The sequence below is a fragment of the Notolepis coatsorum genome (genome assembly GCF_963971535.1).
Source record: "Notolepis coatsorum genome assembly, chromosome: 2".
Classification (NCBI taxonomy): domain Eukaryota; kingdom Metazoa; phylum Chordata; class Actinopteri; order Aulopiformes; family Paralepididae; genus Notolepis; species Notolepis coatsorum.
The window spans coordinates 74,889,933-74,915,237 of NC_140166.1; the positions used below are offsets into that span (position 1 = coordinate 74,889,933).

The window sequence follows — 25,305 nt, forward strand, 5'->3', positions numbered from 1 at the left end:
TGGGTCTCCCAGTCCCTCTGCTCTGCAGTAAACATAAAATACATGATCTGGTATCCTATTCCCACTGCATCCAATCAGGAGAGGAGAACCCTAGATATTTACTTATTTCAAGAGATCTTGCCAACAGATTGGCTTACTGCACTGGCAAATTATTTGACTTGTTTCAAAGCTCATATTTGTGCTTCTTTCTCATGTTTTGCAGCATGGGGTTCTCTCTCCTGATTGGATAAGTGGGAACGGTTTACTGCAGAGGGGAGGGACTGGGATAACCATGTTACTAACCACTCTTTCTAACAACACTCAGTGATGCTGTCGGAATGTAGAGCTATTATTTCAACATATAGACGTCCCTATATATATATATATATAACATATAGACCCTCCTGGTTTGGGAATAGCACCGCACAAGACCGTAGCAGACTACAGAGAGTGGCCCGTTCAGCCGAATGCACAATAGACCTGTCGCTAAACCACGCCCCAAAATAGAATTTCATATCAATCATATCACAGCAAAATCCTCGCTGCACAAACCTCGGTCAACTAGGTTTGTAGGCTGTATCAAACCAGACGGCTTTGATCGAAACCACTGTCAAGAGTTCAGTTTTATGTTATTATCTACATACTGTAATATCCGATGGTGAAACGCTGTGCGTGGGGTACCTGTAATTCGGACACCAGGTACCCTGAAAGACTGGATGGAGGAGTATATTTCATACCTTTTCCGAAGCCCAAACGAAAACTAGAGAAGTGCAAGCGGTGGATTCTACTGTGTCGTCGACCACATACACAACTGAATGTGAAGACCATTACCAAGGACACTTATGTTTGCTCAAAGGTAAGGTCAATTCATAAAGACATAATAGTTGACGGCATGTATTAGAAACGTAGACCAAACTATTAGTTTGCTAACGTTTGACTTTGACTGCGAACTAGCTATTGTATATCCAGCCTAGTTAGCTAAAGTTAGCAGCTACCATTACCAAGGACACTTATGTTTGCTCAAAGGTAAGGTCAATTCATAAAGACATAATAGTTGACGGCATGTATTAGAAACGTAGACCAAACTATTAGTTTGCTAACGTTTGACTTTGACTGCGAACTAGCTATTGTATATCCAGCCTAGTTAGCTAAAGTTAGCAGCTACCATTACCAAGGACACTTATATGTTTGCTCAAAGGTAAGGTCAATTCATAAAGACATAATATTTGACGGCATGTATTAGAAACGTAGACCAAAATATTAGTTTGCTAACGTTTGACTTTGACTGCGAACTAGCTATTGTATATCCAGCCTAGTTAGCTAAAGTTAGCAGCTACCATTACCAAGGACACTTATATGTTTGCTCAAAGGTAAGGTCAATTCATAAAGACATAATAGTTGACGGCATATATTAGAAACGTAGACCAAACTATTAGTTTGCTAACGTTTGACTTTGACTGCGAACTAGCTATTGTATATCCAGCCTAGTTAGCTAAAGTTAGCAGCTACCATTACCAAGGACACTTATATGTTTGCTCAAAGGTAAGGTCAATTCATAAAGACATAATATTTGACGGCATGTATTAGAAACGTAGACCAAAATATTAGTTTGCTAACGTTTGACTTTGACTGCGAACTAGCTATTGTATATCCAGCCTAGTTAGCTAAAGTTAGCAGCTACCATTACCAAGGACACTTATATGTTTGCTCAAAGGTAAGGTCAATTCATAAAGACATAATATTTGATGGCATGTATTAGAAACGTAGACCAAACTATTAGTTTGCTAACGTTTGACTGACTGCGAACTAGCTATCGTATATCCAGCCCAGTTAGCTAACGTTAGCTGCCAACATGTAACGATACCGCAGATATTTCTGCATCATAAGGTTAGCTTTCTGCATCATAACGTTAGCTTATACTCTGGACTGGATTGATAGCAGGGCTAGTAGTAGTAGAGCCAGCTAGTGGTAAATAAAGGTTATACACAACCTACCCTGGTAAATAAAGGTTACACACAGAACCTACCCTGGTAAATAAAGGTTATACACAGAACCTACCCTGGTAAATAAAGGTTATACACAACCTACCCTGGTAAATAAAGGTTATGAACAGAACCTACCCTGGTAAATAAAGGTTATACACAGAACCTACCCTGGTAAATAAAGGTTATAAACAGAACCTACCCTGGTAAATAAAGGTTATACACAGAACCTACCCTGGTAAATAAAGGTTATACACAGAACCTACCCTGGTAAATAAAGGTTATACACAACCTACCCTGGTAAATAAAGGTTATGAACAGAACCTACCCTGGTAAATAAAGGTTATACACAGAACCTACCCTGGTAAATAAAGGTTATAAACAGAACCTACCCTGGTAATTAAAGGTTATACACAGAACCTACCCTGGTAAATAAAGGTTATACACAGAACCTACCCTGGTAAATAAAGGTTATATACAGAACCATAACCTAGCCCCAACCATAACCATAAGCTAACCCTGACCATACTCTAACGCTGACTGTAGCCACTAGGTTTATTCCAAAAGGCCACAGATGAGTGTGAGTGTATCAAGGAATCAATAAAATCCACTTTGAGCTGCATTTTATGTATGAAAGATGCTCCATAAATTAACTATTATTATTATTATCCGTCTATGCTTAGCTAATACTCAGCTTTTTGTGTTTTCTTCACAGAATGAGGTGTGCTGGAGATGTTACTGCCTCTCCCCCTCATCCCTCTCCCCTTATCCATCACCCCTCTCTCCTTATCCATCACCCCTCTCTCCTCCCCTCTTACTCCAGATGAGGAGTGCCGGCCTGTGGAGCAGGCTCCCCGGAAGGTGGACATTACTAGAAAGCTTCTTCTTCTTCTTCTTCTTCTTTAGAATTTCCGGCAGTGTAGACGCATCGTGGCGTATTACTGCCCTCCGCAGTTCTTTTGATGAGCTCTTCTTCTTCTTCTTCTTTCTTCTTTTGAATTTCCCGCAGTGTAGATGCAATATGGCGTATTACTGCCCTCCTCAGTTCTTATACTACGCTAGTGGTTTGGTTTCCATAGTTAGGCCTCTGGTAAATCAACTTTTGATTGTTTACACTCTTCTTCTTCTCATCTTCAAAACACATTACTATCGTCTCTATCTCCTTCTTCTCTGCTCCTCTTGCCTGTCCAATACTAATAGATACAATAACGCTATATCCTCTGATACAACTGACGCGTGCAGAAATGTCAGCACTGACTCTGTGATCAGCTGGTGGTTCTCATTATCCATGCCAAAGAAAGATTTAAGAGAGACTCCCAACTCTACCAAACTTGTATAAAAGATTTCCCTCTCTTTCCTATACCTTTCACATTCTAGGAAAACATGCCTGACAATTTCAGTCTCTCCACATTCACACCACCCATCTGGATGTTTTCCCATAATGCACAAGGTACTGTTCAACCCACAGTGTCCCAGCCTCAATCTACACATCTTCACCCTATCACTCCTAGACCCATATCCATCCACCTTGATTTTGACCCGAGGCTGCAGAGAGAAATAGTGCCTTCCCTTGGTCCCCTTTTCCCACTCAGCCTCAACTCCTTTCTTTATCTTATCTCTGAGTTCTACGCTTCCCATTGAAATGCCTATCTCTTCTTCTTCTTCTTCTTTAGAATTTCCGGCAGTGTAGACGCATCGTGGCGTATTACTGCCCTCCGCAGTTCTTTTGATGAGCTCTTCTTCTTCTTCTTTCTTCTCTTGAATTTCCCTCAAAGAATGCTTAAAATGTTATAGGAATGTTAGAGGTTCTAGAAGGTCCTACTATGACATCATCACCAACGTTCCAGAATGATCGGGCAGAACTAAGATTCTAGAATGTACTGCCATGACATCACACACGTTCCAGAATGTTTGGGCGGCACTAATTTTCTAGAATGTTCCTAACAATAGGTCCGTGGGTGAATTATGTACCATTACAATCACTACAGTACTGTATTAAGGGGCCTTTCTCACTCACCCCAATCGGTTCTGTTCCATTCCGTTCTGGTCCGTTCCGAGATCTGATGCGAACTCTCTCTCCCCCCCCCCTCTAGTTTGTGTACACACTCAGTCTTGGTGCTCGCTGGGTTTTGTTTAGGGTTTGCGTTTTGAGCTTGTAAGCTTGCCGTAGGCGATGATGTCGCGCTCGAAAATGTAAACAGGAAGAGTTTAACACACGGTGGAGACTGGATGCGGATATAAAATAAACAAATAACCAATAAAATTAAGTTATATTTGAACCTCTGTTGTCAAGCCTTGTCAATATAACCCACCCCCTTTTCTCACGAATGGATGGTGTTGTAGAGTTCGCTTTTGAGCGTTTCCCAGGGCTAACGCTAAGCTAACGGCTAACGCTAGTTAGCTTAGCCTAGTACTAGTCTAGTATAGCCACTGTAGCACTTATTTTTCAGCAAAGAACGTGCAATAAACAAAACGGATACATTCACTTGTGTGTTCTGCCTCTCATTTGTTGATGACACAAAACTAACATCAACACAATTGAACACCAAAAGCGGAGTTTAGTCTCATAGGCGGTGATTTTGTTAGCTTACATGCTAACGTGAATGGAATATGCCAGTATAATAGTATAGCATTGTGGCAAACGCTAAGCTAACAGCTAAGGCTAGTTAGCTTAGCCTGTTCAGCAGCTAACATTATCCCATCGCTTGTGGCAATTATATTGCATGTCATTGATCTACTGGTCGACCACGGCCGACTGGTTGGGCACCACTGGTCTAATAGAAATAAATGCATTTGAACAATAAACCAATGTATAGACATAGCATGGCAAACAAAATTGCCAGGCCTAATGCGAGCCAGGGAAGTGCTGTGCTTTGTAACGCGGCTTCATGTTTTCATCCACTGAGCTGTGAGGCCCCACATGCTTGTTTTTGGTTGAGGTCTGAACTCTCAAATTGCCCATAAATATCGTTTTTGTAGGTATTGTCCAGTTGTTGCTGTGTGGTTTTATCTGCCCAAAATTCAAGCAAGCATGAAAAGCATTACAGTAACGACGTTGTGTGTGTCACACCCCCCGCTCCCACTGGCCCGCACCCGAGACCACCTATTTCAAGCGTCCCAGGTTCAGCGGGGGGTAGTACGAATCAGCGCCGCTTCGAACCCAAAAGGGGTGTGTCCGTCTGAGTGAGAACACTCCCCCCCCCGTCCCCGGGGGCGCTGATTCGACCCCGATTGGTGAGTGAGAAAGGCCCCTAAGTTTCAAAAGTAAAAGTACAGTACATATTCTATAGGCATCTACTTAATCTTCATCAACAGTTGCTGATATTGCAAATGTCAACAGACCAGGCTATTAATCCATAATGGAGGTACTAGAAGAAAGGGTAACCAAAATCAACATGTTTCTCCTTCCAAGGGTCATCAATAATCACAGCAAATGTTGTGACTATGACTAACGGGTCAGGAGATTGACAATGTGCATCCAGCGATAACATTTTAATTCGATTTGTGAACTATGGGTCTGGGGTTGGGACAAAATCTATTTTAAGCCTCGTCACAGCATTCATTTGGCTACAAGAATATAATGGTAAATTACCATAGATGTATCACAACACATCGTACATCCATTTGTGTAACTGTAAATCCATGTATATTTATTGTATATATTAAAAATAGTGGCTATTTATGTACACTTTAGTTGTGGGTTTTCTTTTCTAATCAGAATGATCTATCTTGAGAATGTGTTGTATATGCATTTATTTATATTTATATTAAATATAACTTATACTTAGTGTTATAAGAAAAGTTATAAGAAAAAGAAAATGTCCTGTACCCATATACTGTGATTTACAGATATTTAGGTAAATGGCTGTATTTATATAGCGCTTTTATCCAAATCGCTTTACAATTTGTTTCTCACATCTTACCCATTCACTCACACATTCACACACCGACGGGGGAGGCAATCATGCAAGGTGCCAACCTGCTCATCAGTGCTCAAGGATACTTCGACACGCTGCCCGGGAGGAGCGAGAATCAAACCGGGAACCTCCGGATTACCAGACGACTGCTCTACTCCCAAGCCACTGTCGCCCCCTATTATTAGGTCTATTTTATTATTAGGTATTTTTACTTTGGTCTCTATCACTATACATTTATAGTTAGTGTAATCAATCATTTGACCTGATGTACACTAGAATGTGCAGCATACCATTCTCTGACGTCTCACCCCTTTATGGATGAGGATTGTTGGCAAGTGACAGCTCTCACTTTTTTCCTCATTCTAGTGACTAGTAGTGACACAACTGTCGGGTCTAGCTCGTATACTGTGTTGGCCCACTAGCCTTAAACTAAATGTATCAGCAATAGTAATAATCATGGATTATCGTCATAGTTCTTGTAATCTTCAATCAAGTCAACTGTAAGTAATGCGACGTTATCTATAGCTAATGCTTGCATCACCATGGAGGTCTAAGGTAAATGTGTATCTCATGAACGTACTTTTCCACTGCATATTGTAACCCTCTCGGTCTGCTTCTAGATGAAATATTTGTGTTATCTTTAAAAAACAGGTCTATTACCTGCTGTGGTAAATCTCCCGTGGCATAGCCCCTTTCGTGAATGTGAAGCAAGGCTTGCATCACAGTCAGGAAAGGGGCTACCTACGGCCATCGTCAATGAGAGTCATCCACGGTCGGCTTAGCTTGACCGAGTTTTCAAAGGGGGCGTGGTTTAGCGACAGGTCTATTGGAGGTGGGCTTCCCACTCTCCAAGACATTTACAACAAGCGTTGCAGCAGTAAGGCTAAGAGAATAATCAAAGACTCTAGCCACCCAAACAACTGCCTCTTTGAACTGCTGCGGTCAGGCAAGCGATACCGGAGTCTCATGGCAAGCAGAGAGACTCAGAAAGAGCTTCTATCCCCAGGCCATCAGGATGCTCAACGACAATAACACTATGTAACAAACCATCAAATACACTCACAGCACACAGTCTGTGTTGTTGTTACTCGTCGTCACAAAGACATTAGCAATGCTGAACGTGTGTATCCACTTCTTGAAGGAATCTATGTTTTTCAATGTGTATATAATGTATATCGGTGGGTGACAGTATCTACTCAGACGGATCTATAGATCTTAAAAGTAGCCGGCAGCCAGTGGGTGTTTCCACGGTAGCAAGCAGGGTGTGAATGCCAAGGTCGTCAGCAGGTTTGTAACAAAAACACTGATAAGCGCTGAGAGCAGGCAGGTTTGTTCAGAGAGAACTATGGGGAGAGTTTGACATCGATAGAACGGACGTTTAGTGTGCTAAAGGTGAAGAGCCGTTGCCATGGCAGCGTGTCACGTAGTAACGAGAAGAGGGGGCGGGCCCGTTGGAGAACGTTATGAGCCATGGGTTCCTTCCGGGGTAAGTTTAGATCGAGACACGACACACAATCGAGCAGATGCGCTGATCAGAGACTGTGAGATCCCTCCTCACCCTTGCCGGGTGGGGGAGGGGAATATGACACATCATCACTAGCTTCGGCTAACAGGAAATGGTGGTTGGCTACGACGAGGCCCAGAACCATTGGATTAATTAGAGAAGAGACGGTGGAGAATAATGAATTAAGACTGAACAAGGACAATACAGAATGGGTTACATCTGATTACGAGGCTTTGTTTATGGAATAAACAACGTTTTTCCAAGAAAGGTACCATGTTTGCCAGTGTCGAATTCTTCTGATTACGGATTGCATTAAGGGGGATGACACAGTTGTACAGCCAGTATGAGAAGGTCGACTTCGGAGAAAGAGATAAACACAATGCAGAAACTTCACGAACACAGATGACGAGGTGATTAGGGATGGGTACCTTTCACATTTGAACCGATACCGGTACCGGTACCTGTGAATCGATACCGGTACCCAACGGTACCTTTTTTCGGTACTTTATTCTCAAGAAATTTAATTTACCTACCTCAGTCGTAAAAAAAAAATCCAAACTTCAAATAACTACAATTTCGACAGTTTTCGGCTTGTCATTGCTCCGACTGCTTTGTTGTTGAATCAAGTCAAATCCTAGGTAAGCATATATTGTGCGTGTGAACGTTGACATAAAAAAAAAAAAGTTAAAAAAAAAAAAAGTAAAAAAAAGTAAAAAAAAGAAAAATAATAATTTTTTTTTTGGTTTCTCACTTGATTCGATACTAGGTAGTACCGACGTGTTTCGGTTCGGTGCCTCAAAAGTACCGAATTCGGTACCCATCCCTAGAGGTGATACTGGCTGATTATGACCGAAATCTATCACTTCTGTTCTCAAAGAAGATGGGGCAAAGCTCCTGTGTGTTGCTGGTGAACACACACATAATTACTATTTATTTACATGTATGGAATATATTCCTGTCATGGCTTGCACGGCAGCTCTGCTTAGGGTGACCAAATCTGTATAGTTCAAATGCAGGACAGCATGTAGACTTTGCGGCACATTTGTGGAAATTGCAGGACAAAGAAACATTTGAGTAAACGAGAGATTATATATGTGAACTACAAATATTTTGAACAATACCAGCAGTGAAAATAATAACGTTATGATGATGCAAAAATCACACATTTGGAAATATATATGGGAAATGCCAACAAAATATGCACAATTTCTTGGGTCTATTCCTGTTTTTGTTTCAGTTTTGCATTCAAACCTCAAACAAACCGCTCCAGAGTTTACTTGGAGGTGTAATAAGACCACTCCATGCAGGCGGCTGAGGCGGACCAGGCCGGGGTTGTTTGGTGCAGACCCGAGTTTGATTACGGTGTTCACGCCAGCCCAAAGAACTGCACCGTGGGGGTAAATGCTCCAGGGTTCGAGTCAACCTAGTGTAGCGATTGAAAATAATCCTGTGTGTTACCTATAGCTTTGTGGAGATGTTGGATCCATGTTGAGATGTTACCCATCTATGACACATCAAAATGGCTGCAGTGAAAAGGGTCAACAAAAGGAAACCGTGGTCCGTCTAAGGCAGGGGTCTCAAACTCGCGGCCCGCGGGCCAATTGTGACCCGCTGGATGCTATTTTGCGGCCCCCCAGATGATTTCCATGATTTTTTTATTTTTATTTTTTTTGCAGTCATGTCATCACAAACACTGGCATTTAAAGGGTACAAATAACACAATCTCCTGGTGCGGGACCCCCCGTTTAAAAAGTGGCCTGACTGGGGCTATATTTCGCACTATATTTCCTGGCCTGAATGATTTCCCCAGTCTGGCCCTGGTTAAAAGCCTCCAATGCTTATTAGTGTGTGTGCGTTTGAACGTTTGCATGTTTCAACCATACATTTCCATAAACATTTAAAAAAATACTTGAAACCCTTTTTGTGTGGAATATTTGATGCGGCCCAGCCTCACCCAGACTCTACCTCCAGCGGCCCCCAGGTAAATTGAGTTTGAGACCCCTGGTCTAAGGGCTCTCCTCTCCTCACCTCCTTCCTCTCGATCTCTCTCTGACGCTCCTCCTCCTTCTGCCTCTCCAGCTCCCTCTGGCGCTCCAGCCGTCTCTCCTCCTCCTTCCTCCTCCTCTCCTCCGCTTCCCGCACCTCCCTCTCCCTCTTCTCCCGCTCCTCTCTCGCCATCTGCGCACGGCGCTCCTCCTCCCTCCGCTGCGCCTCCTGCAGCACCTGCCGCCTCCTCTCCAGCTCTGCGTTCCCTCGCTCCATGTTGGCTTTGTACTTATCCTCGAAGGACACTGGAGACGGAGAGAGAAAGAGAGCATAGAAAGACAGAAATATCATTAAATTACACTAGAGACGGAGATAGAGCGCATATAAATATAGAGATATCATCAAATGAGACAGAGAAAGAGAGCATAGAAAGATATATAAAGATATCATCAAATGACACTAGAGACAGAGAGAAAGAGAGCATAGAAACAAATATATCATCAAATGACACTAGAGACAGAGAGAAAGAGAGCATAGAAACAAATATATCATCAAATGACACTAGAGACAGAGAGAAAGAGAGCATAAAGATATATAGAAAGAAACATTTCTATTTCAATTTGATCAGAACAAAAAAAGAAAGATATATAGAGATATCGTCAAATGACACTAGAAACAGAGAAAGAGCATAGAAAGAGAGATATATTAGACTATTTTAAATGACACTAGAGACAGAGAGAGAAAGAGAGCATAGAAACAAATATATCATCAAATGACACTAGAGACAGGGAAAGAAAGAGAGCATATAAAGATATATAGAATGAAAATGTTCTATTTAAATTTGATCAGAACAAAAAAAGAAAGATAGAGATATCATCAAATGACACTAGAGACAGAGAGAGAAAGATAGCATAGAAAGATAGAGATATCATCAAATGACACTAGAGACAGAAAGAGAGCATAGAACTATATAGATATCATCAAATTACACTAGAAACTGAGAAAGAGCATAGAAAGATAGAGATCTATTAGACTATTTTAAATGGCACTAGAGACAGAGAAAGAGCGTAGATATATATAGATATATATATTAGACTATTTTAAATGGCACTAGAGACCGAGAAAGAGAGCATATAAAGATATATAGATATCATTAAATGACACTAGAGACAGAGAGAGCATAGAAAGATAGATATCATCAAATGACATTAGACCGAGAGAAAGAGAGCAAAGAGAGCATAGAGATATATATATATATATATATATATATATATATATATATATATATATATATATATATATATATATATATAGAGAGAGAGATATATATTAGACTATTTTAAATGACACTAGAGACAGAGAGAAAGAGAGCATAGACAGATATTATATATATATATTAGAGGTGGGCATAGATACATTTTTTTTAATCTAGATTAATCCATCTGCAATCCTGGATTTAATCTAGATCAAAATATGTGTGTTCTACCCAAATAATGACCGGAAGTAAGTCCTTACTTTTTCTTTCCTCCTTATGTTTCTCAGACCATGAGCCCATCTCCCGTTTCCAAAATGCATTACAGACTGTTTGAAAAAGCTGTTTTGCTATGATAATTGGTAATGAAATATCAAAATAATGTTCAATAAGATGTACTTGTGTTTAATAAGTTGTTTTATTCAGAAGTTAACACAAATAAATAATATTACCAGTACAGTACAGTATCTAGCACACTCTCAGGAGCAAAACAGAAAGAAGCATTTCAAACTTGAACTATGTCCCTTCACAGCCAGGGAGTTTACCAAAGTGAAATCCACACTGAAGCAGGGGAAAAGTTCTGGGCCGGACGGCATTCCCCCAGAGGTCTATAAGAACTGTGACCTTGACAACATCATCCTGGAGTTCTGCAACCATGCCCTGATGAAAAACAACCAGCCTGATATGTGGTCTCTCTCTAACATCATCCCAGTGCCTAAGTCCGGAGATCTCTCGAAGCCAGACAACTACCGTGGCATAAGTCTGACATGTGTCATTGCAAAGATGTACAATCGCATGATACTAAACCGGATACGAAATGCCATCGACCCCCACCTCAGGGAGAACCAAAATGGTTTCCGAGAGAAGAGGACCACTGTGGCCCAGATCTTGGCCTTGAGAAGAATCATCGAGGAGGTGAAGAAGAACAACCTGACAGCGGTACTGTGCTTTATCGACTTCAAAAAGGCTTTTGACTCGATACAGCCGTGATGATGAGGATACTCAAGGCCTACGGAGTCCCTCCCAATCTACTCCGGGCCATAGGGACCATGCACACGGGTACAAGGGCCAAGGTGGTAACCCCAGACGGCAACAGTGAAGAATTTGACATCCTGGCTGGAGTGATGCAAGGGGACACCCTTGCCCCCTTCCTTTTCGTCATAGTCCTCGACTATGCGCTCAGGAAGGCCATCAATGGACGGGAGCAGGAACTTGGTCTCACAATAACCCCAAGGAGATCGAGACGACACCCCGCCATAGTCCTAACAGACCTTGACTATGCGGACGACATCAGCCTGCTCTCTGACCAGGTGGAGCAGGCACAGGAACTCCTGTGCAGAGTGGAGACGGAGTGCGCCAAGGTTGGCCTTAGGCTAAATGCCAAGAAAACCGAGGTCATAATGTATAACATCCTCCCGGATCATCCACCTCTAAGGACAACAGGAGGCTCTGCTCTAAAGGAAGTCAGTGATTTCAAGTACCTGGGCTCGTGGGTCAACTCGTCCGAGCAAGACCTTAAAGTGAGGAAGGCACTTGCGTGGAGGGCTCTGAACGGCATGACCAGTGTGTGGAAATCCAACCTCCCCAGTCAAATCAAGCTCAACTTCTTTCATGCAACAGTTGAGTCTGTCCTTTTGTATGGCAGTGAATGCTGGACCTTGAAGCCCACCCTGCAGAAGTCCTTGGATGGGTGCTACACCAGAATGATGCGTGTGGTGCTCAACATCAACAGGGATGAGCATGTCACTAATGCTAACTTGTATGAGGGGGTGCTAAAGGTGAGCGATAAAGTGGCAGTCAGGAGAATGAAGCTGGCAGGTCACTGCCAGAGACACCATGAGATGCCAACCAGCAAACTTGTGCTGTGGGAACCAACACACGGGCATCGATCACGAGGACGTCCCACGTTAACCTACGTGGACGTACTCAGGAGAGATGCGGGAACAGAAAGCACCGGCGAGCTAGCCAGATGCATGGAGGATCGGGATGACTGGAAGCACCGATGGAGGGCCCGTCCGAGGACGACCTAGAGATGTGACATGGCTTGACTCAATCAGTCCAATCTCTATTTCTCCTTCTTCCACCAGTCACTCAGGCAGACCAGCTTGTTTTATGTAGCGGTGTCTACTTATATTGCCTATAATATTTTTCCTGTTGGGTGCCAGACAGGGCCAAACCCTGCCAATGCAAATCAACTGCTCCAGTGGAGTTGCTCAGTGGCCAATGGTGTCAACTGTGGTTGTACTGGGCAGCTCCCACGTGTGAATGGAACTGTGTGAATGTGAAGCAGGGCGTTCCTGAAAAAGAGCATCTGTGCTCAGCGAACCTACCCTGGGTAAATAAAAGGTAAAAAAAAATTAAATAACTGCGTCAATTATATTATCGCGCGATACTAGTATCGCGTTAACGCAGCACGTTAACGCCGTTAACGGCCCAGCTCTAATATATATATATATATATATATATATATATATATATATATATATATTAAATTCCATACTAGGTGATAACAGTGGAGAGAGTGAACCCTATGATCAGAATGGTCACCCTTTGTATTTTGACATTGTAAACTATTCCATAATAGATGATTAGATAACAGGAGAGGTGATTCATCTCTTATCTAAGTGATCCCTTTCATTTATTTTTCTGTCCTTGCGATGGTTCATTATTTTACATTTTCTTCGATTGGGCCCACCACATCTCTTTTTTGGTCAACTATTAACTGTATACCTCGATTTGCCCGTTTAGCTCTGGAACGTGTACTACCTCAGAGAAACCACACCCCTTCACTGTGCCGCTCTGTAACGTACCTCAGAGAAACCACACCTTCACTGTGCCGCTCTGTAACGTACCTCAGAGAAACCACACCCCTTCACCGTGCCGCTCTGGAACGTACCTCAAGAGAAACCACACCCCTTCACTGTGCAGCTCTGTAACGTACCTCAGGGAAACCACACCCCTTCACTGTGCACTGCAGCTCTGTAACGTACCTCAGAGAAACCACACCCCTTCACCGTGCAGCTCTGGAACGTACCTCAGAGAAACCACACCCCTTCACCGTACAGCTCTGGAACGTACCTCAGAGAAACCACACCCCTTCACTGTGCAGCTGTGTAACGTACCTCAGAGAAACCACACCCCTTCACTGTGCAGCTCTGGAACGTACCTCAGAGAAACCACACCCCTTCACTGTGCAGCTGTGTAACGTACCTCAGAGAAACCACACCCCTTCACTGTGCCGCTCTGGAACGTACCTCAAGAGAAACCACACCCCTTCACTGTGCAGCTGTGTAACGTACCTCAGAGAAACCACACCCCTTCACCGTGCCGCTCTGTAACGTACCTCAGAGAAACCACACCCCTTCACTGTGCCGCTCTGGAACGTACCTCAGAGAAACCACACCCCTTCACTGTGCCGCTCTGGAACGTACCTCAGAGAAACCACACCCCTTGTCTACCCACAGGTGTTGTCTACCCAATCATATAACAATCCTATAGTTTATGGACTGAAAGATCTTGTGAGGGAAACGTTGGCACTTTATGTAAATAAATCAATGCAAGTGAATCTGTGTGTGTCAGAGTTTCTCTCTACATGAAGCCCCTCAAGGCCACACGTTGAGAAACACTGGCTTAGACAACACGGTATGTATAACCGTCATGGCAGTGAAGCATAATGGAACTGAACTCAATTGAGAGGGGGAGGAAAAAAGAGGAAAGGAGAATGAGGAAATAGGAGTCCATTGCACAGTCTGTGATGACGGACATCTTTCCTACAGTTATTAAGTATTCTCAAGTTAGAGATGGTTACTATAGAGAGGGAGAGAGAGAAGGGGAGAGAAATGCAGACCATGGAGAGACGTAAAGTAACAGGGCCTCCCTTTCTCAACTTGTATCCCATTGATGTACCTCACTTGCTCTAGACTAGAGGACAATTCAGAAAACGTTGTTTCATTCGCGTGCTGTCGTCAACTGGCAGTGCAAATGCATACAAAGTAGTGATGCACCGATGTGAAAATTGTGGCCGATACCGATAACCGATATTAATATTGCTGTTCTGGCGATATCTCTGTATAGAAAACACTTTTTTATGATAATCAAATAAAGAGCTATTTTCCAAAACGCATTAAAAAAAAATGTTTTACTTTTGTAACTTATTTTCAGAAATGACTGATATTTTGAAACTATTTAAGGCCAAAACATGTAAAAAAAAAAAAAAAAAAAAAAGATAAAAAAAAATATATATATATATACCGGAGAATATATAAAAACAAATACAAGCCGGGGTTACTATTAGAGGAATTACGGTATATATATTTTTTTTTCTTTCATATCTGCCCATATCGGCCCTATCTTGATATCGGACCGATACCGATGTGTAAAAAAAACTGCCATATCGGACGATATTATATCGGCGGCCGACATATCTTGCATCACTAATACAAAGTCAATGGGAAGAGGTGAATGGAGGCAAACAGATGCAGCTTCACTCCATTTTCGAGTTGAACATTATTCAACTATAGCGACAAATTCGCTCACTGCGTATATCAGTATACTGTATATAATATAAAATATCTGTATATATCCCGTATCTACTCATTATTTAAACCACTAGCTATTATAGTTATTTTATCATAGTGTATTCATACTCGTACCACTGTATATAATAATACTGTACATACATTAGCTTAGAATATATACTCCATATATACACATGTTATACGGTATACTACAATGCCGTTTACTGTTCCTTTGCACTCTGGTTAGATGCTAACTTTATTTCCTTTGTACTCTGTACTTGTACAATAACAATAACTTGATTCTAATCGAATCCAATCATGCGGACATTCATTATTACACAAGCGCTGTCTGCACATTCTTGCAATGCTTTACATTGTCTGTACAGCCTGGGCCACGTCAGGCTCTGCACTATGTCACTTTCAACTCAGGAATGGTGCCAGTGCTCTGTACATAACACATCTCATGCCACTCAATTCTGTTCAGTAATAATAATAATAAATTGTATTTGTAATGCACTTTATATTTGTAACTCAAAGTGCTGCATGAAAGGAGATAAAGATAATAAAATAAAAATGAATAAAACAACCAATGAAATGAAAGAAACATTCAGATCAAAGTCAGCTCTAGACAACAACAAAAAGAAAATATCACGAAAACACACAAGGCATCAGTAGGTCCATTTAGGCAAATGCCTTGTTAAAAATAAATGTTTTTAGTCCCCGTTTGAAAGCCTCAATGGACTGTGGTGCTCTTAGATGGTCGGGGAGGGCATTCCACAGCCGAGGAGCAGCTGAGCAGAAGGCCCGGTCACCCATGGTGCGGAGGTTCGTCTTGTGTTTGGGTAGTATAATTACCTCATGGTACACTGGTATAAAGCAGTACTCACTAGACCTCCCTCCACAGCCACACTATATGAACTAAATGTATGGAGAGTGATATAATCTACCGTATATCATTTTATATACATAATACTAAACATATGGAGAAAGATAAGTACAGTCTTCCGTCTGTTGTTTGACGTATACATAGTATTAGATGTACCGTACGGAGAGTGATACGTATCATGCTTTGTTGTTTGTGGTGCGGTCTCTGTGCACTGCACCGTATGCGAGGTGGTGTTGTCACCTTGTACCCAGTGTGTCTGTCGTGCTGTGGAACTTGTTGATTAGGACGTTGCGCTACCGTCATGAAACAAACCTCTGTCTGCTCGTTGTATTGTAGGGTCACACAGTCTAAAAATAAAAGACCTTTCAAAGGGCCTTTCAATCCCAGCAACAAAAACCTCTCGTCTGTCATGGTTTCAGCGTATTGGCTTCAGGAATTGAGACTTAAAGTCCAATGCACACGGCGGGCGATTTTAGCCAGGTGACCGATTTTTTTAAGCCATGGCACCCCGCTGATGATTACGCAGCTCGAATATTCATGATGCTTATTGACTGTCCGACCTTGGATTTGGATTGACGAACTCTGAAAGGCAGTCATCGGACTGACTGGTGTGCGCCCGCCTGTGTTCTTTTGGGAGAAATCATGGCGATTGCTATAATAACGTAGATTTTACAGACATCCTCGGAATTAAATAATTATAATGATAATAAATACAACAATATTTGTATCAATTAGGTTTTACATGTATAGTCACAGTGATGTCCGAAAATGACTAAAAGCACTACACAAACACTGCAAATGACAGTGAATGAAATTGTTAAAAATTTCAAATGAGTGCATTCGTCGGTCGCGTGTGGTGTGCTAAGCGATTGTTGTTGAGTGACAACTGATCGCATTGTCAGGTGACTTCGCTCGCCTTCCGTCTGCTTTGGGCTTTACACATCCATTCCATTATTATTATGATGGTTGGTTAACTAGTGAACTACATACTGTTGGTCTTGGTCTTCTGTGGAGGCTCTATGTCCAAGTCATCAGTCATCGCAGCATAAAGGTTGGAAGTGGACCCATTCATTGCACCCCTGGAATACACACACAGACACACAAAAGTAAGTAAGTAATAAGGAATGTTTGTTTACGCGGGTAATGTTTGTAAACACTAGAGTAAGACAGTGTTTTATAAGTTAAAAAAGTCACATATTGGTGCTTAAAATATGACTAATGGTTGACTAACAAATGACTGATTAGACAGCCCAATAGGGATGGGAATTGATCAGATTTTATCGATACGATTCCATTATCGATTCTGCTTATCAATCCGATTCTTTGTCGATTCCCTTATCGATTCCTGATACATTTATAATTTAAATAAATAAAATTGGAAATGCAACAGAACTAAGCTGGTTAGAATAACAACATGCAACTTGACATTTCTGATTGTCATTTATCATGTATTGTTGAGCCCCCATGTCAGAAAAATACAAAAACTGTAAAAGATTTATTAACTATACACTTTAAAAAAATTATGCATTTGAGAACAAATTTTATCTATTGAACTGTAGTTGCATTCAACAGGTCGTTATTGCAAAAGAGAATTCGTTAGCAACATGCGTGGCGCTAACGTTATTGTTTTTAAATGCGCAACTGTCGGAAAAACATGGGATCGATAAGAGGAATCGATAGTCACGGAGGCATGCGATTCCAGGAATCGGACAATTAGGAACCGGTTCCCAATCGATTCCGATTCTCGATTCCCATCCCTAATGCTTCAATTCAAACATTTAGTGTATTATGTTTTGGGCACATGTGTCAAACGGACTGCTACAGTGGAGGATATGCCTATGGGGGGGGGGTGTGTGTGTGTGTGTGCGTGCGTGCGTGCGTGCGTGCGTGCGTGCGTGCATACCTTTGTGATGGAGGTATCAGGTCAGTAGGCAGTGTTGCTGGTAGTTCTTGTCCACTCTTTGCAGATTCCACTAGATGCATGGCCAGTATAAACTCATCTGCTTTCAGCTTCCCATCTTTATCTACATCAGCCAGATTCCTAGAGGAGAGGAGAGGAGAGAAAATAGAAGAGAAGAGAAGAGGACAGGTTAGGGGGAGAGGAGAAGAGAAGAGAGGAGGAGAGGGCAGGAGTGTAAGAAGAGCTGTACTTTCATATCATGTAAAAAATCAATAATTGAAGATCCCTCTAAAGGGCCCAGAGTCTGTGCTGGGTCACAATCACAAAATAGCTCAGACCTCAGAAGTAAATATTTTACGTTTAATAAAAACCTGTGCTGTGTTTTAAAAAAAAGAGTGCTATGAGAGGGTTTAAATTGCAAAACTATAGCAGTAGCCACAATCAATGCTTCCCTCAAGCATCTGTTTAGCTAAAATAAAAACAGAAGTGATAAAGAGAAGGAACACCTATAAACCACATAATGTTGATACATTTTCCTCTGCCAAACACAACCATGACCCTCAAACAGGATCTGACAAGTGACAACCTAAAATAACATGCACGCACACACACACACACACACACACACACACACACACACACACACACACACACACACACACACACACACACACACACACACACAGAAAGATACACACAATAAAAATGGTGCTTACCAGATGGACCCCAGCTGTGACCGAGTAAGCATTGTAGTTACCATGGCATCCCTCACCTGTAGGCCTGAGAGAGAGAGAACGAGAGAGAGCGAGGGAGAGCGAGAGAGAGAGAGCGAGAGAGAGCGAGAGTGTGAGCGAGTGAGCGAGAGAGAAAGAGAGAGACACAAAGCTTTGATTTCATTGCAAGGTAAATCTATTTATTCTCTATATCTACTCATTAAGGGAGTGGCCACACTGATCATCACTAAACAGATAAAACAGAAGAAAGGTATTGCCGTCTGTCGGTTTGATTTGATTTACAACCTAGTTAATGTCATTGTGCATTTGCAGAAACAGCATACGGACGGCGACATATCAGTCAGTTCCAAAAGTGCATCCTCTCTGAACCGTCGAGGGTTGGGTACCGAACTCTGTACTTTTAAGTAGTGATGCACGATATATCGGCCGCCGACATAATATCGGCCGATATGGCAGTTTTTTTACACATCGGTATCGGTCCGATATCAAAATAGGGCCGATATAAAAAATTAATTTAATTATTTTTATTTTTTTTATTTTTACATGTTTTGGCCTTAAATAGTTTAAAAATATCAGTAATTTCTGAAAATAAGTTACAAAATAAAAAATAAAATAAAATGGAAAATAGCTCTTTATTTGATTATCATAAAAAATTGTTTTCTATACAGAGATATCGACATCGGTAAATATCGGTATCGGCCAGAACAGCAATATTAATATCGGTTATCGGTATCGGCCACAAAGAGTTTGATAATATTTACTGAGGATGGCCAGATAATGTTGATATTTAAAACATAATACATGATCGTGCGATTTATTTTGTGTTACCACAATAAATAACAAAATGTTGAAATTTAGAAGTTTACTTATTTTTACAACTGAAATACTTTTTTTGTTATTACAGAGAGAATTAAGTACCAAAATAGGTACCGTTGGATACCGATACAGAATCCCAACAACTGGTACCGGTGTCGGTTCAAATGTGAACGGTACCCAACCCTAGCCCTGTCCCACAAACGGATGCTTCTCATTGGAAATTAAGGAAAACAATGGTGGACGGACAGCTGCAGTGGATGACTGTGTGGGCGGGTCCTACGTGGGTTAATCTACGTGTCCTGGCAGCGTCTATTTGAATACCAACCGGTTCATGCTTCCGCGTTCGCGTTTTGCGCTCTGATTGGCCACTGCTGTTTCTGGTCGCACCAATCGTGTGACGGCAAGTAATTTCGCCGGTTAAGCTTAGGAGCTCTTTCGAAGTTGGTTACGGTTAGAGTTTGTCTTAGAGCAGGGCGATGGAACGCCAGCCCTGATTCCAAACTCTAACCTTAACCAACTTCGACAGAGTCGCCTAAGCTTAACCAGTGATAAACTAGGTCGTTTGCATGCTGTTCGAGGCGGAAATGGGCGCGTCGCGCGATTGGGCGCAGTGGGCGCACATGTCACATGACCAGAAACGCCCGACCCGTGGCCAATCAGATCGCACCAGAAACGGCAGTGGCCAATCAGATCGCACCAGAAACGGCAGTGGGCAATCAGATTAGCAGAACGTGGAAGCATGAACCGGTTGGTATTCGAATAGACGCGCCCTGGCATGATCCCAGGACTGCAGCGTCAAAGTGCAGCCCATGAGTAGGAGAGCAATTTACCAATTTCACTAGTAATCATGGTTACTAGTGAAACCAATTTAAATGGTAAAATGCCTACGTGTCTTTTCCCTCCATAATAAATTACCCAATAATAATCATAATAATATAATGACGACATCTACACACATACTGTCACATCCTTATCTGTGAACTGCAAAGACGGATACAAAAGAATGTCATCAAACCAGTTCAAATGGGCAAAATTACAGTATGGTGTGTGTGTGTGTGTACATGTGCGTGACTTAAAGGAACATGCCAATTTTTGGGGATATTAGCTTATTTGCCATCTACACCCTGGAGTTTGACAAGCAGATACATACCCTTTTCTTCTCTGTGCATGCATTAGGCTTAGGGAACAGCCGCGCCATTAGCCTAGCTTAGCATCATTCACTGGAAGTAGGTGTGCCAGTGTAGCCTAGTTCCCAACAGTCACGAAATACACTCCAAAACATTCCTGTAAACATGTTGTGACCGGTGTATTTACCACATGGAGAAAAAATAAACTTGACATTTTCATTTTCAAAACAGTTATATACTGGGAATTCTTTTTTGCCGAACCATTGCTGCCTGGGCGCAGTGATTTCATCACCTCAAAAGCCCTGTTTTTCAAAAAGCAACAGGGCTTTTGAGGTGATGAAATCACTGCGCCCAGGCAACAGTGGTTCGGCAAAAAATAATTCCCAGTATATATCTAGTTAGAAAACGAAAATGTCTAATTATTATAAATGTTTTCTCCACGTGGTAAATACACAGGTCAGAACATGTTTACAGGAACGTTTTGGAGTTGTATTTGGAGTGTATTTCGTGACTGTTGGGAACTAGGCTACACTGGCACACCTACTTCCAGTGAATGACGCTAAGCTAGGCTATTGATTGATTGATTGAAAAGTTTATTAACAGATTGCAGAATGGGTACAGTACAGTACAGCTCAATACATACAATTGTTAAGAGGATGCAGACCTGAGAAAGACTTTCGTCTGGTTTCCATCAGGGTCCCCCATTTTCAATTCATCATATGACACACACGACATACAGATAGACAGTACTGCTACATCTATACATTTATGACATACCAGATTTTCAAATACAGTACTGTTTGTGATACTAAAAAAATTCAGAAAAAGAGTGTATATACATTTGACATAGAAACTGTGCATTGGGGGAGGTTGGGTAGGTGGGGTGGGGCTGTACATTGGAGGTGTGTGGGGGGGGGGGGGGGGGTTGGGTAGGGGGGGGGGGCACTGGACATTGGACTTTTGTGAATACTGACATACATTTGACATAGAAACTGTACATTGGAGGAGGTTGGGTAGGTGGGGTGGGGTTGGGTGGGGCTGTACATTGGAATACTGACAAAGCCATGCTTGGTCTTTATTGTACAAATTATTACATTGGATGCCATTTTGTCACAGGAAAGATTAGCCTCTAGGATGGAACCCAGGTAGGTAATTTCATCTTTCCTTGTGACAATATTGTCACCCACTGTAACTGAGAAGCCGTCGGTTTTGCTGAGTTTGTTATTTGAACCGAAGAGAATGGACTCTGTTTTGCCCATGTGTAATGATAGTTTGTTGTCGGCGAGCCATATGCAGATTTTGCCTAGTTCCGAGCTGAGGGTTTTTTCAACCTGTAACTTGTTCTTGTCAGAGACCAGCAGGGCTGAGTCGTCCGCAAACAGGAACAAGTTGCAGTCACAAGCTGACGACATGTCATTTGCATAAATTAGCTAACGGTGCGGCTGTTGCTTAACCCTTTCACTGCCACACTACAGAAGGTTAACCCTTTACTATCACACTACTGACGGTTAACCTGTGAAAGGGTTAACCTGCTGTTGTGTGGCAGTGAAAGGGTTAACCATTTGTGTATTGTTGCAGTGAAAGGGTTAACCGTTTGGTAGTGTGGCAGTGAAAGGGTTAAGCCTAATGCATGCACAGAGAACAAAAGGGTATGTATCTGCTTGTCTAACTCCAGGGTAGATGGCAAATAAGCAAATTTCCCCAAAAGTTGGTGTGTTCCTTTAACACTTTGAGTGCCACGGACGAGAATTCTCGTTATTTCATGCCGACCATTGAGTGCCACGGACGGGAAATCTCGTTTTTAATTGTTTTTTTTTTAATTATTTATTAGCGATTTCCATTCATATTTCATCAATCTAGCCTCCCGTTACCACTGGAACTCTCTCGGAGCTCCATTGGGAAAATACAGCCCCCTATTGTCTAGTGTTGTCAAAAATATCGAAGTATCGATACATATCGATACTGAATATTTAAAATGGTTTCGATACTCATTTCCCGAAATACCGATACTTTCTGCAGTATCGGTACCAGCTGGCGAGTGTTCTACCGCAAGTTGTTGACTCGCTGTTCAGAGCACGCTTGCCCCTCCGGCTCCTCCAGCCCTCCCCCTCAGAGTCACAGAGCCGTCTTCAGTTTGTAAACAAAGATTTTAGCTGAAGATGGCAAATGCAGAGCCTCCGCAACTTGTGCTTGTGGATAAAGAAAACAGCAGAAGTGCTGTTTGGAGGTACTTCGGGTTTGAAGTAAACAACGAAGGACAAGCTAAAGATGCACCAATGCTATTTGCAAGTGGTGTTACAGAGCAGTGGCCAACGCGGATCTCTCCATAAAGAAATGAAAGAGGTTCGTGACAGCTGCTCTTTCAACGTCACTGAAGCATTAAACCATTAACTCTAGTTTAATACATGATACGTTGTCTACTGATGGCGCATAATATCAACAGCTGATTTCGTTGTTAGTAACGTTACAGCTTTCAGCTAACGTTAGCTACTGCTAGCCGTTAGCTCTGTTAGCTTAGCTGGCCACTTTTATAATTACTGCATGGAAACGGAGTAACGTTAACGTTATGTCGAGGTCATACAATACTACAGTCGACATAAGGTTAACGTTACCCCGTTTCCATGAAGTGTTTAAATAGCAGCAATCTTGTTGCAAATGTAACGTTACTAAAATGCTCCGAGCATATTCTCTCTCTCTCTCTCTCTCTCTCTCTCTCTCTCTCTCTCTCTCTCTCTCTCTCTCTCTCTCTCTCTCTCTCTCTCTCTCTCTCCCTCTCTCTCTCTCTCTCCCTCTCTCTCCCTCTCTCTCTCTCTCTCCCTCTCTCTCCCTCTCTCTCCCTCTCTCTCTCTCTCTCTCTCTCCCTCTCTCTCTCTCTCCCTTCTCTCTCTCTCTCTCTCTCCCCTCCCTCTCTCCCCTCCCTCTCTCCCCTCCCTCTCTCCCCCTCCCTCTCTCCCACCCCTCTCTCCCACCCCTCTCCCACCCCTCTCTCCCACCCCTCTCTCCCACCCCCCTCCTAAATGTGTGATCTAAAGATAAACAAAGGGTTTTAAAAGTGTTATATTTATCTTCTCTTATAGTACCAAAGAGAAGCTGAGGAGAATCAACCAGCAACTAAAGCTAAATTTGTTAAAAAAATAAATATATATATATTTTTTTTGGTATCGAAATGGTATCGAAGTATCGATACTTTTCAAGGTATCGTATCGAAGTCGAAATTCCAGTATCGTGACAACACTACTATCGTCTCTCCCTGTGGTACTGCACCCCATTGGATTAGACTGAATGAAAAGCATGGGGGGGGGGGGGGGAATCCTGCTTCCTCATTTTACTTCTCAGACAAGTCACCAGAGACGATCGGATTCATTCTGGACCATCAGAACAGCGTGGAATCTGTGTCTCGACCACCCAGCGTTGGATCAATAAACACGATCGATATTTGGAATGGCGATCAGGAATTGGAATAATATTTTTGGAGAACATCTGATCTGAGGTAAGGAATCTATTTTACCAGTCTTAGGATAATAAGAGCTTTTTTCACAGAGATATCAACGTGGGCCCTATGTGTGTGTGTGTGTGTGTGTGTGTGCGCGCGATCAGGAAATAAGAGATTCGATTTTTCAGCCCGCTTCTATAGCGTGCATAAGTACACATATACTATCGATAATCTAGCGTTTATTTGAAAAACTATTCATAAATAGGCCGAAAAATTACAACGTGTTTTGTGTATTACAGTAAAGGGCGTTTATCACAGAATCTTCTGAAATCTTCTGGAAGTTTCAAGAAACAAGCGTTTTTCAAAATGGTACAAAACGGAAATGAACCGATTGAAAAACAATCAGTTTCGACAATGTTGACTGCAAACAAGTAATTGATAAGCGACGGCCAGATTAGACACATAGCCATAATTTAAGATGTAGTTTATGCGTTCGCAAATATGAGAGCGCTATCATTGAAGTGGGTGGTGGCACGCAACAAGGTTTTGAGACGGGGAGGCGTGGCATCCAAAGTGTTAAGCACCATATATACTTTTTTTTAAAGTCTTATTTAATTGAATTTTTTTCAGCTATGGAGTGACTGTATGAATGTACAAGGTGCAACACCATGGAATGCTCATCACCAACCACCATGTTGCTAATAGCAATATTGTCAAGGCAGACATGCAGTGAGATTTGCCATCAGTATAAATCTTTCTTCAAGGCCAGCTGAGCTGAAAACTTGAAAAATTAAATAAACTTCATTCAAAACGTACATGCGATACAATTTCATAGCTACATAAACTAAATGAGATTTAGAGTTTGGAAGTATGGCATTGTTTTCATGCAGTACGTACGAGCCGACATGATGTTATGGAGAGAGGATAAGGTTTTCACAACCCTTCCCTGTACACAGTACACACCTGCCTGAAAACCCTTCAATGCTTTCCAAACCATTTGCAAAATCAGGTCAAAGGTCTGATGATTCAAAGTTATTTTCACCACACCCAGAGGTGTGGACTTGACCATTTTAAGGAACTTAAATGATACTCAAAATGCAATGAAGCACTACAGGCCTTCAGAGTCTATCATGGCCATAAGAACTAGTCTTGCAGTGAAGATGTTACACTTCTGTGTGTGTGTGTGTGTGTGTGTGTGTGTGTGTGTGTGTGTGTGTGTGTGTGTGTGTGTGTGTGTGTGTGTGTGTGTGTGTGTGTGTGTGTGTGTGTGTG

At 42.1% G+C, this 25,305-nt stretch overlaps 1 protein-coding gene across 1 annotated transcript in view; it reads right to left on the reverse strand.

Moving 5' to 3' along the window:
* Positions 1-25,305, reverse strand: part of itsn2b (intersectin 2b) — a 138,484-nt gene that overhangs the window by 66,454 nt on the left and 46,725 nt on the right. Inside the window, exons 9-12 of the mRNA XM_084308229.1 lie at positions 18,640-18,703; positions 17,927-18,064; positions 17,014-17,102; positions 9,411-9,673 (exon numbers count right to left, since the gene is read on the reverse strand). Of these exons, the coding sequence (XP_084164355.1) occupies positions 9,411-9,673; positions 17,014-17,102; positions 17,927-18,064; positions 18,640-18,703 (554 nt within the window). The remainder of the gene's footprint in view (positions 1-9,410; positions 9,674-17,013; positions 17,103-17,926; positions 18,065-18,639; positions 18,704-25,305) is intronic.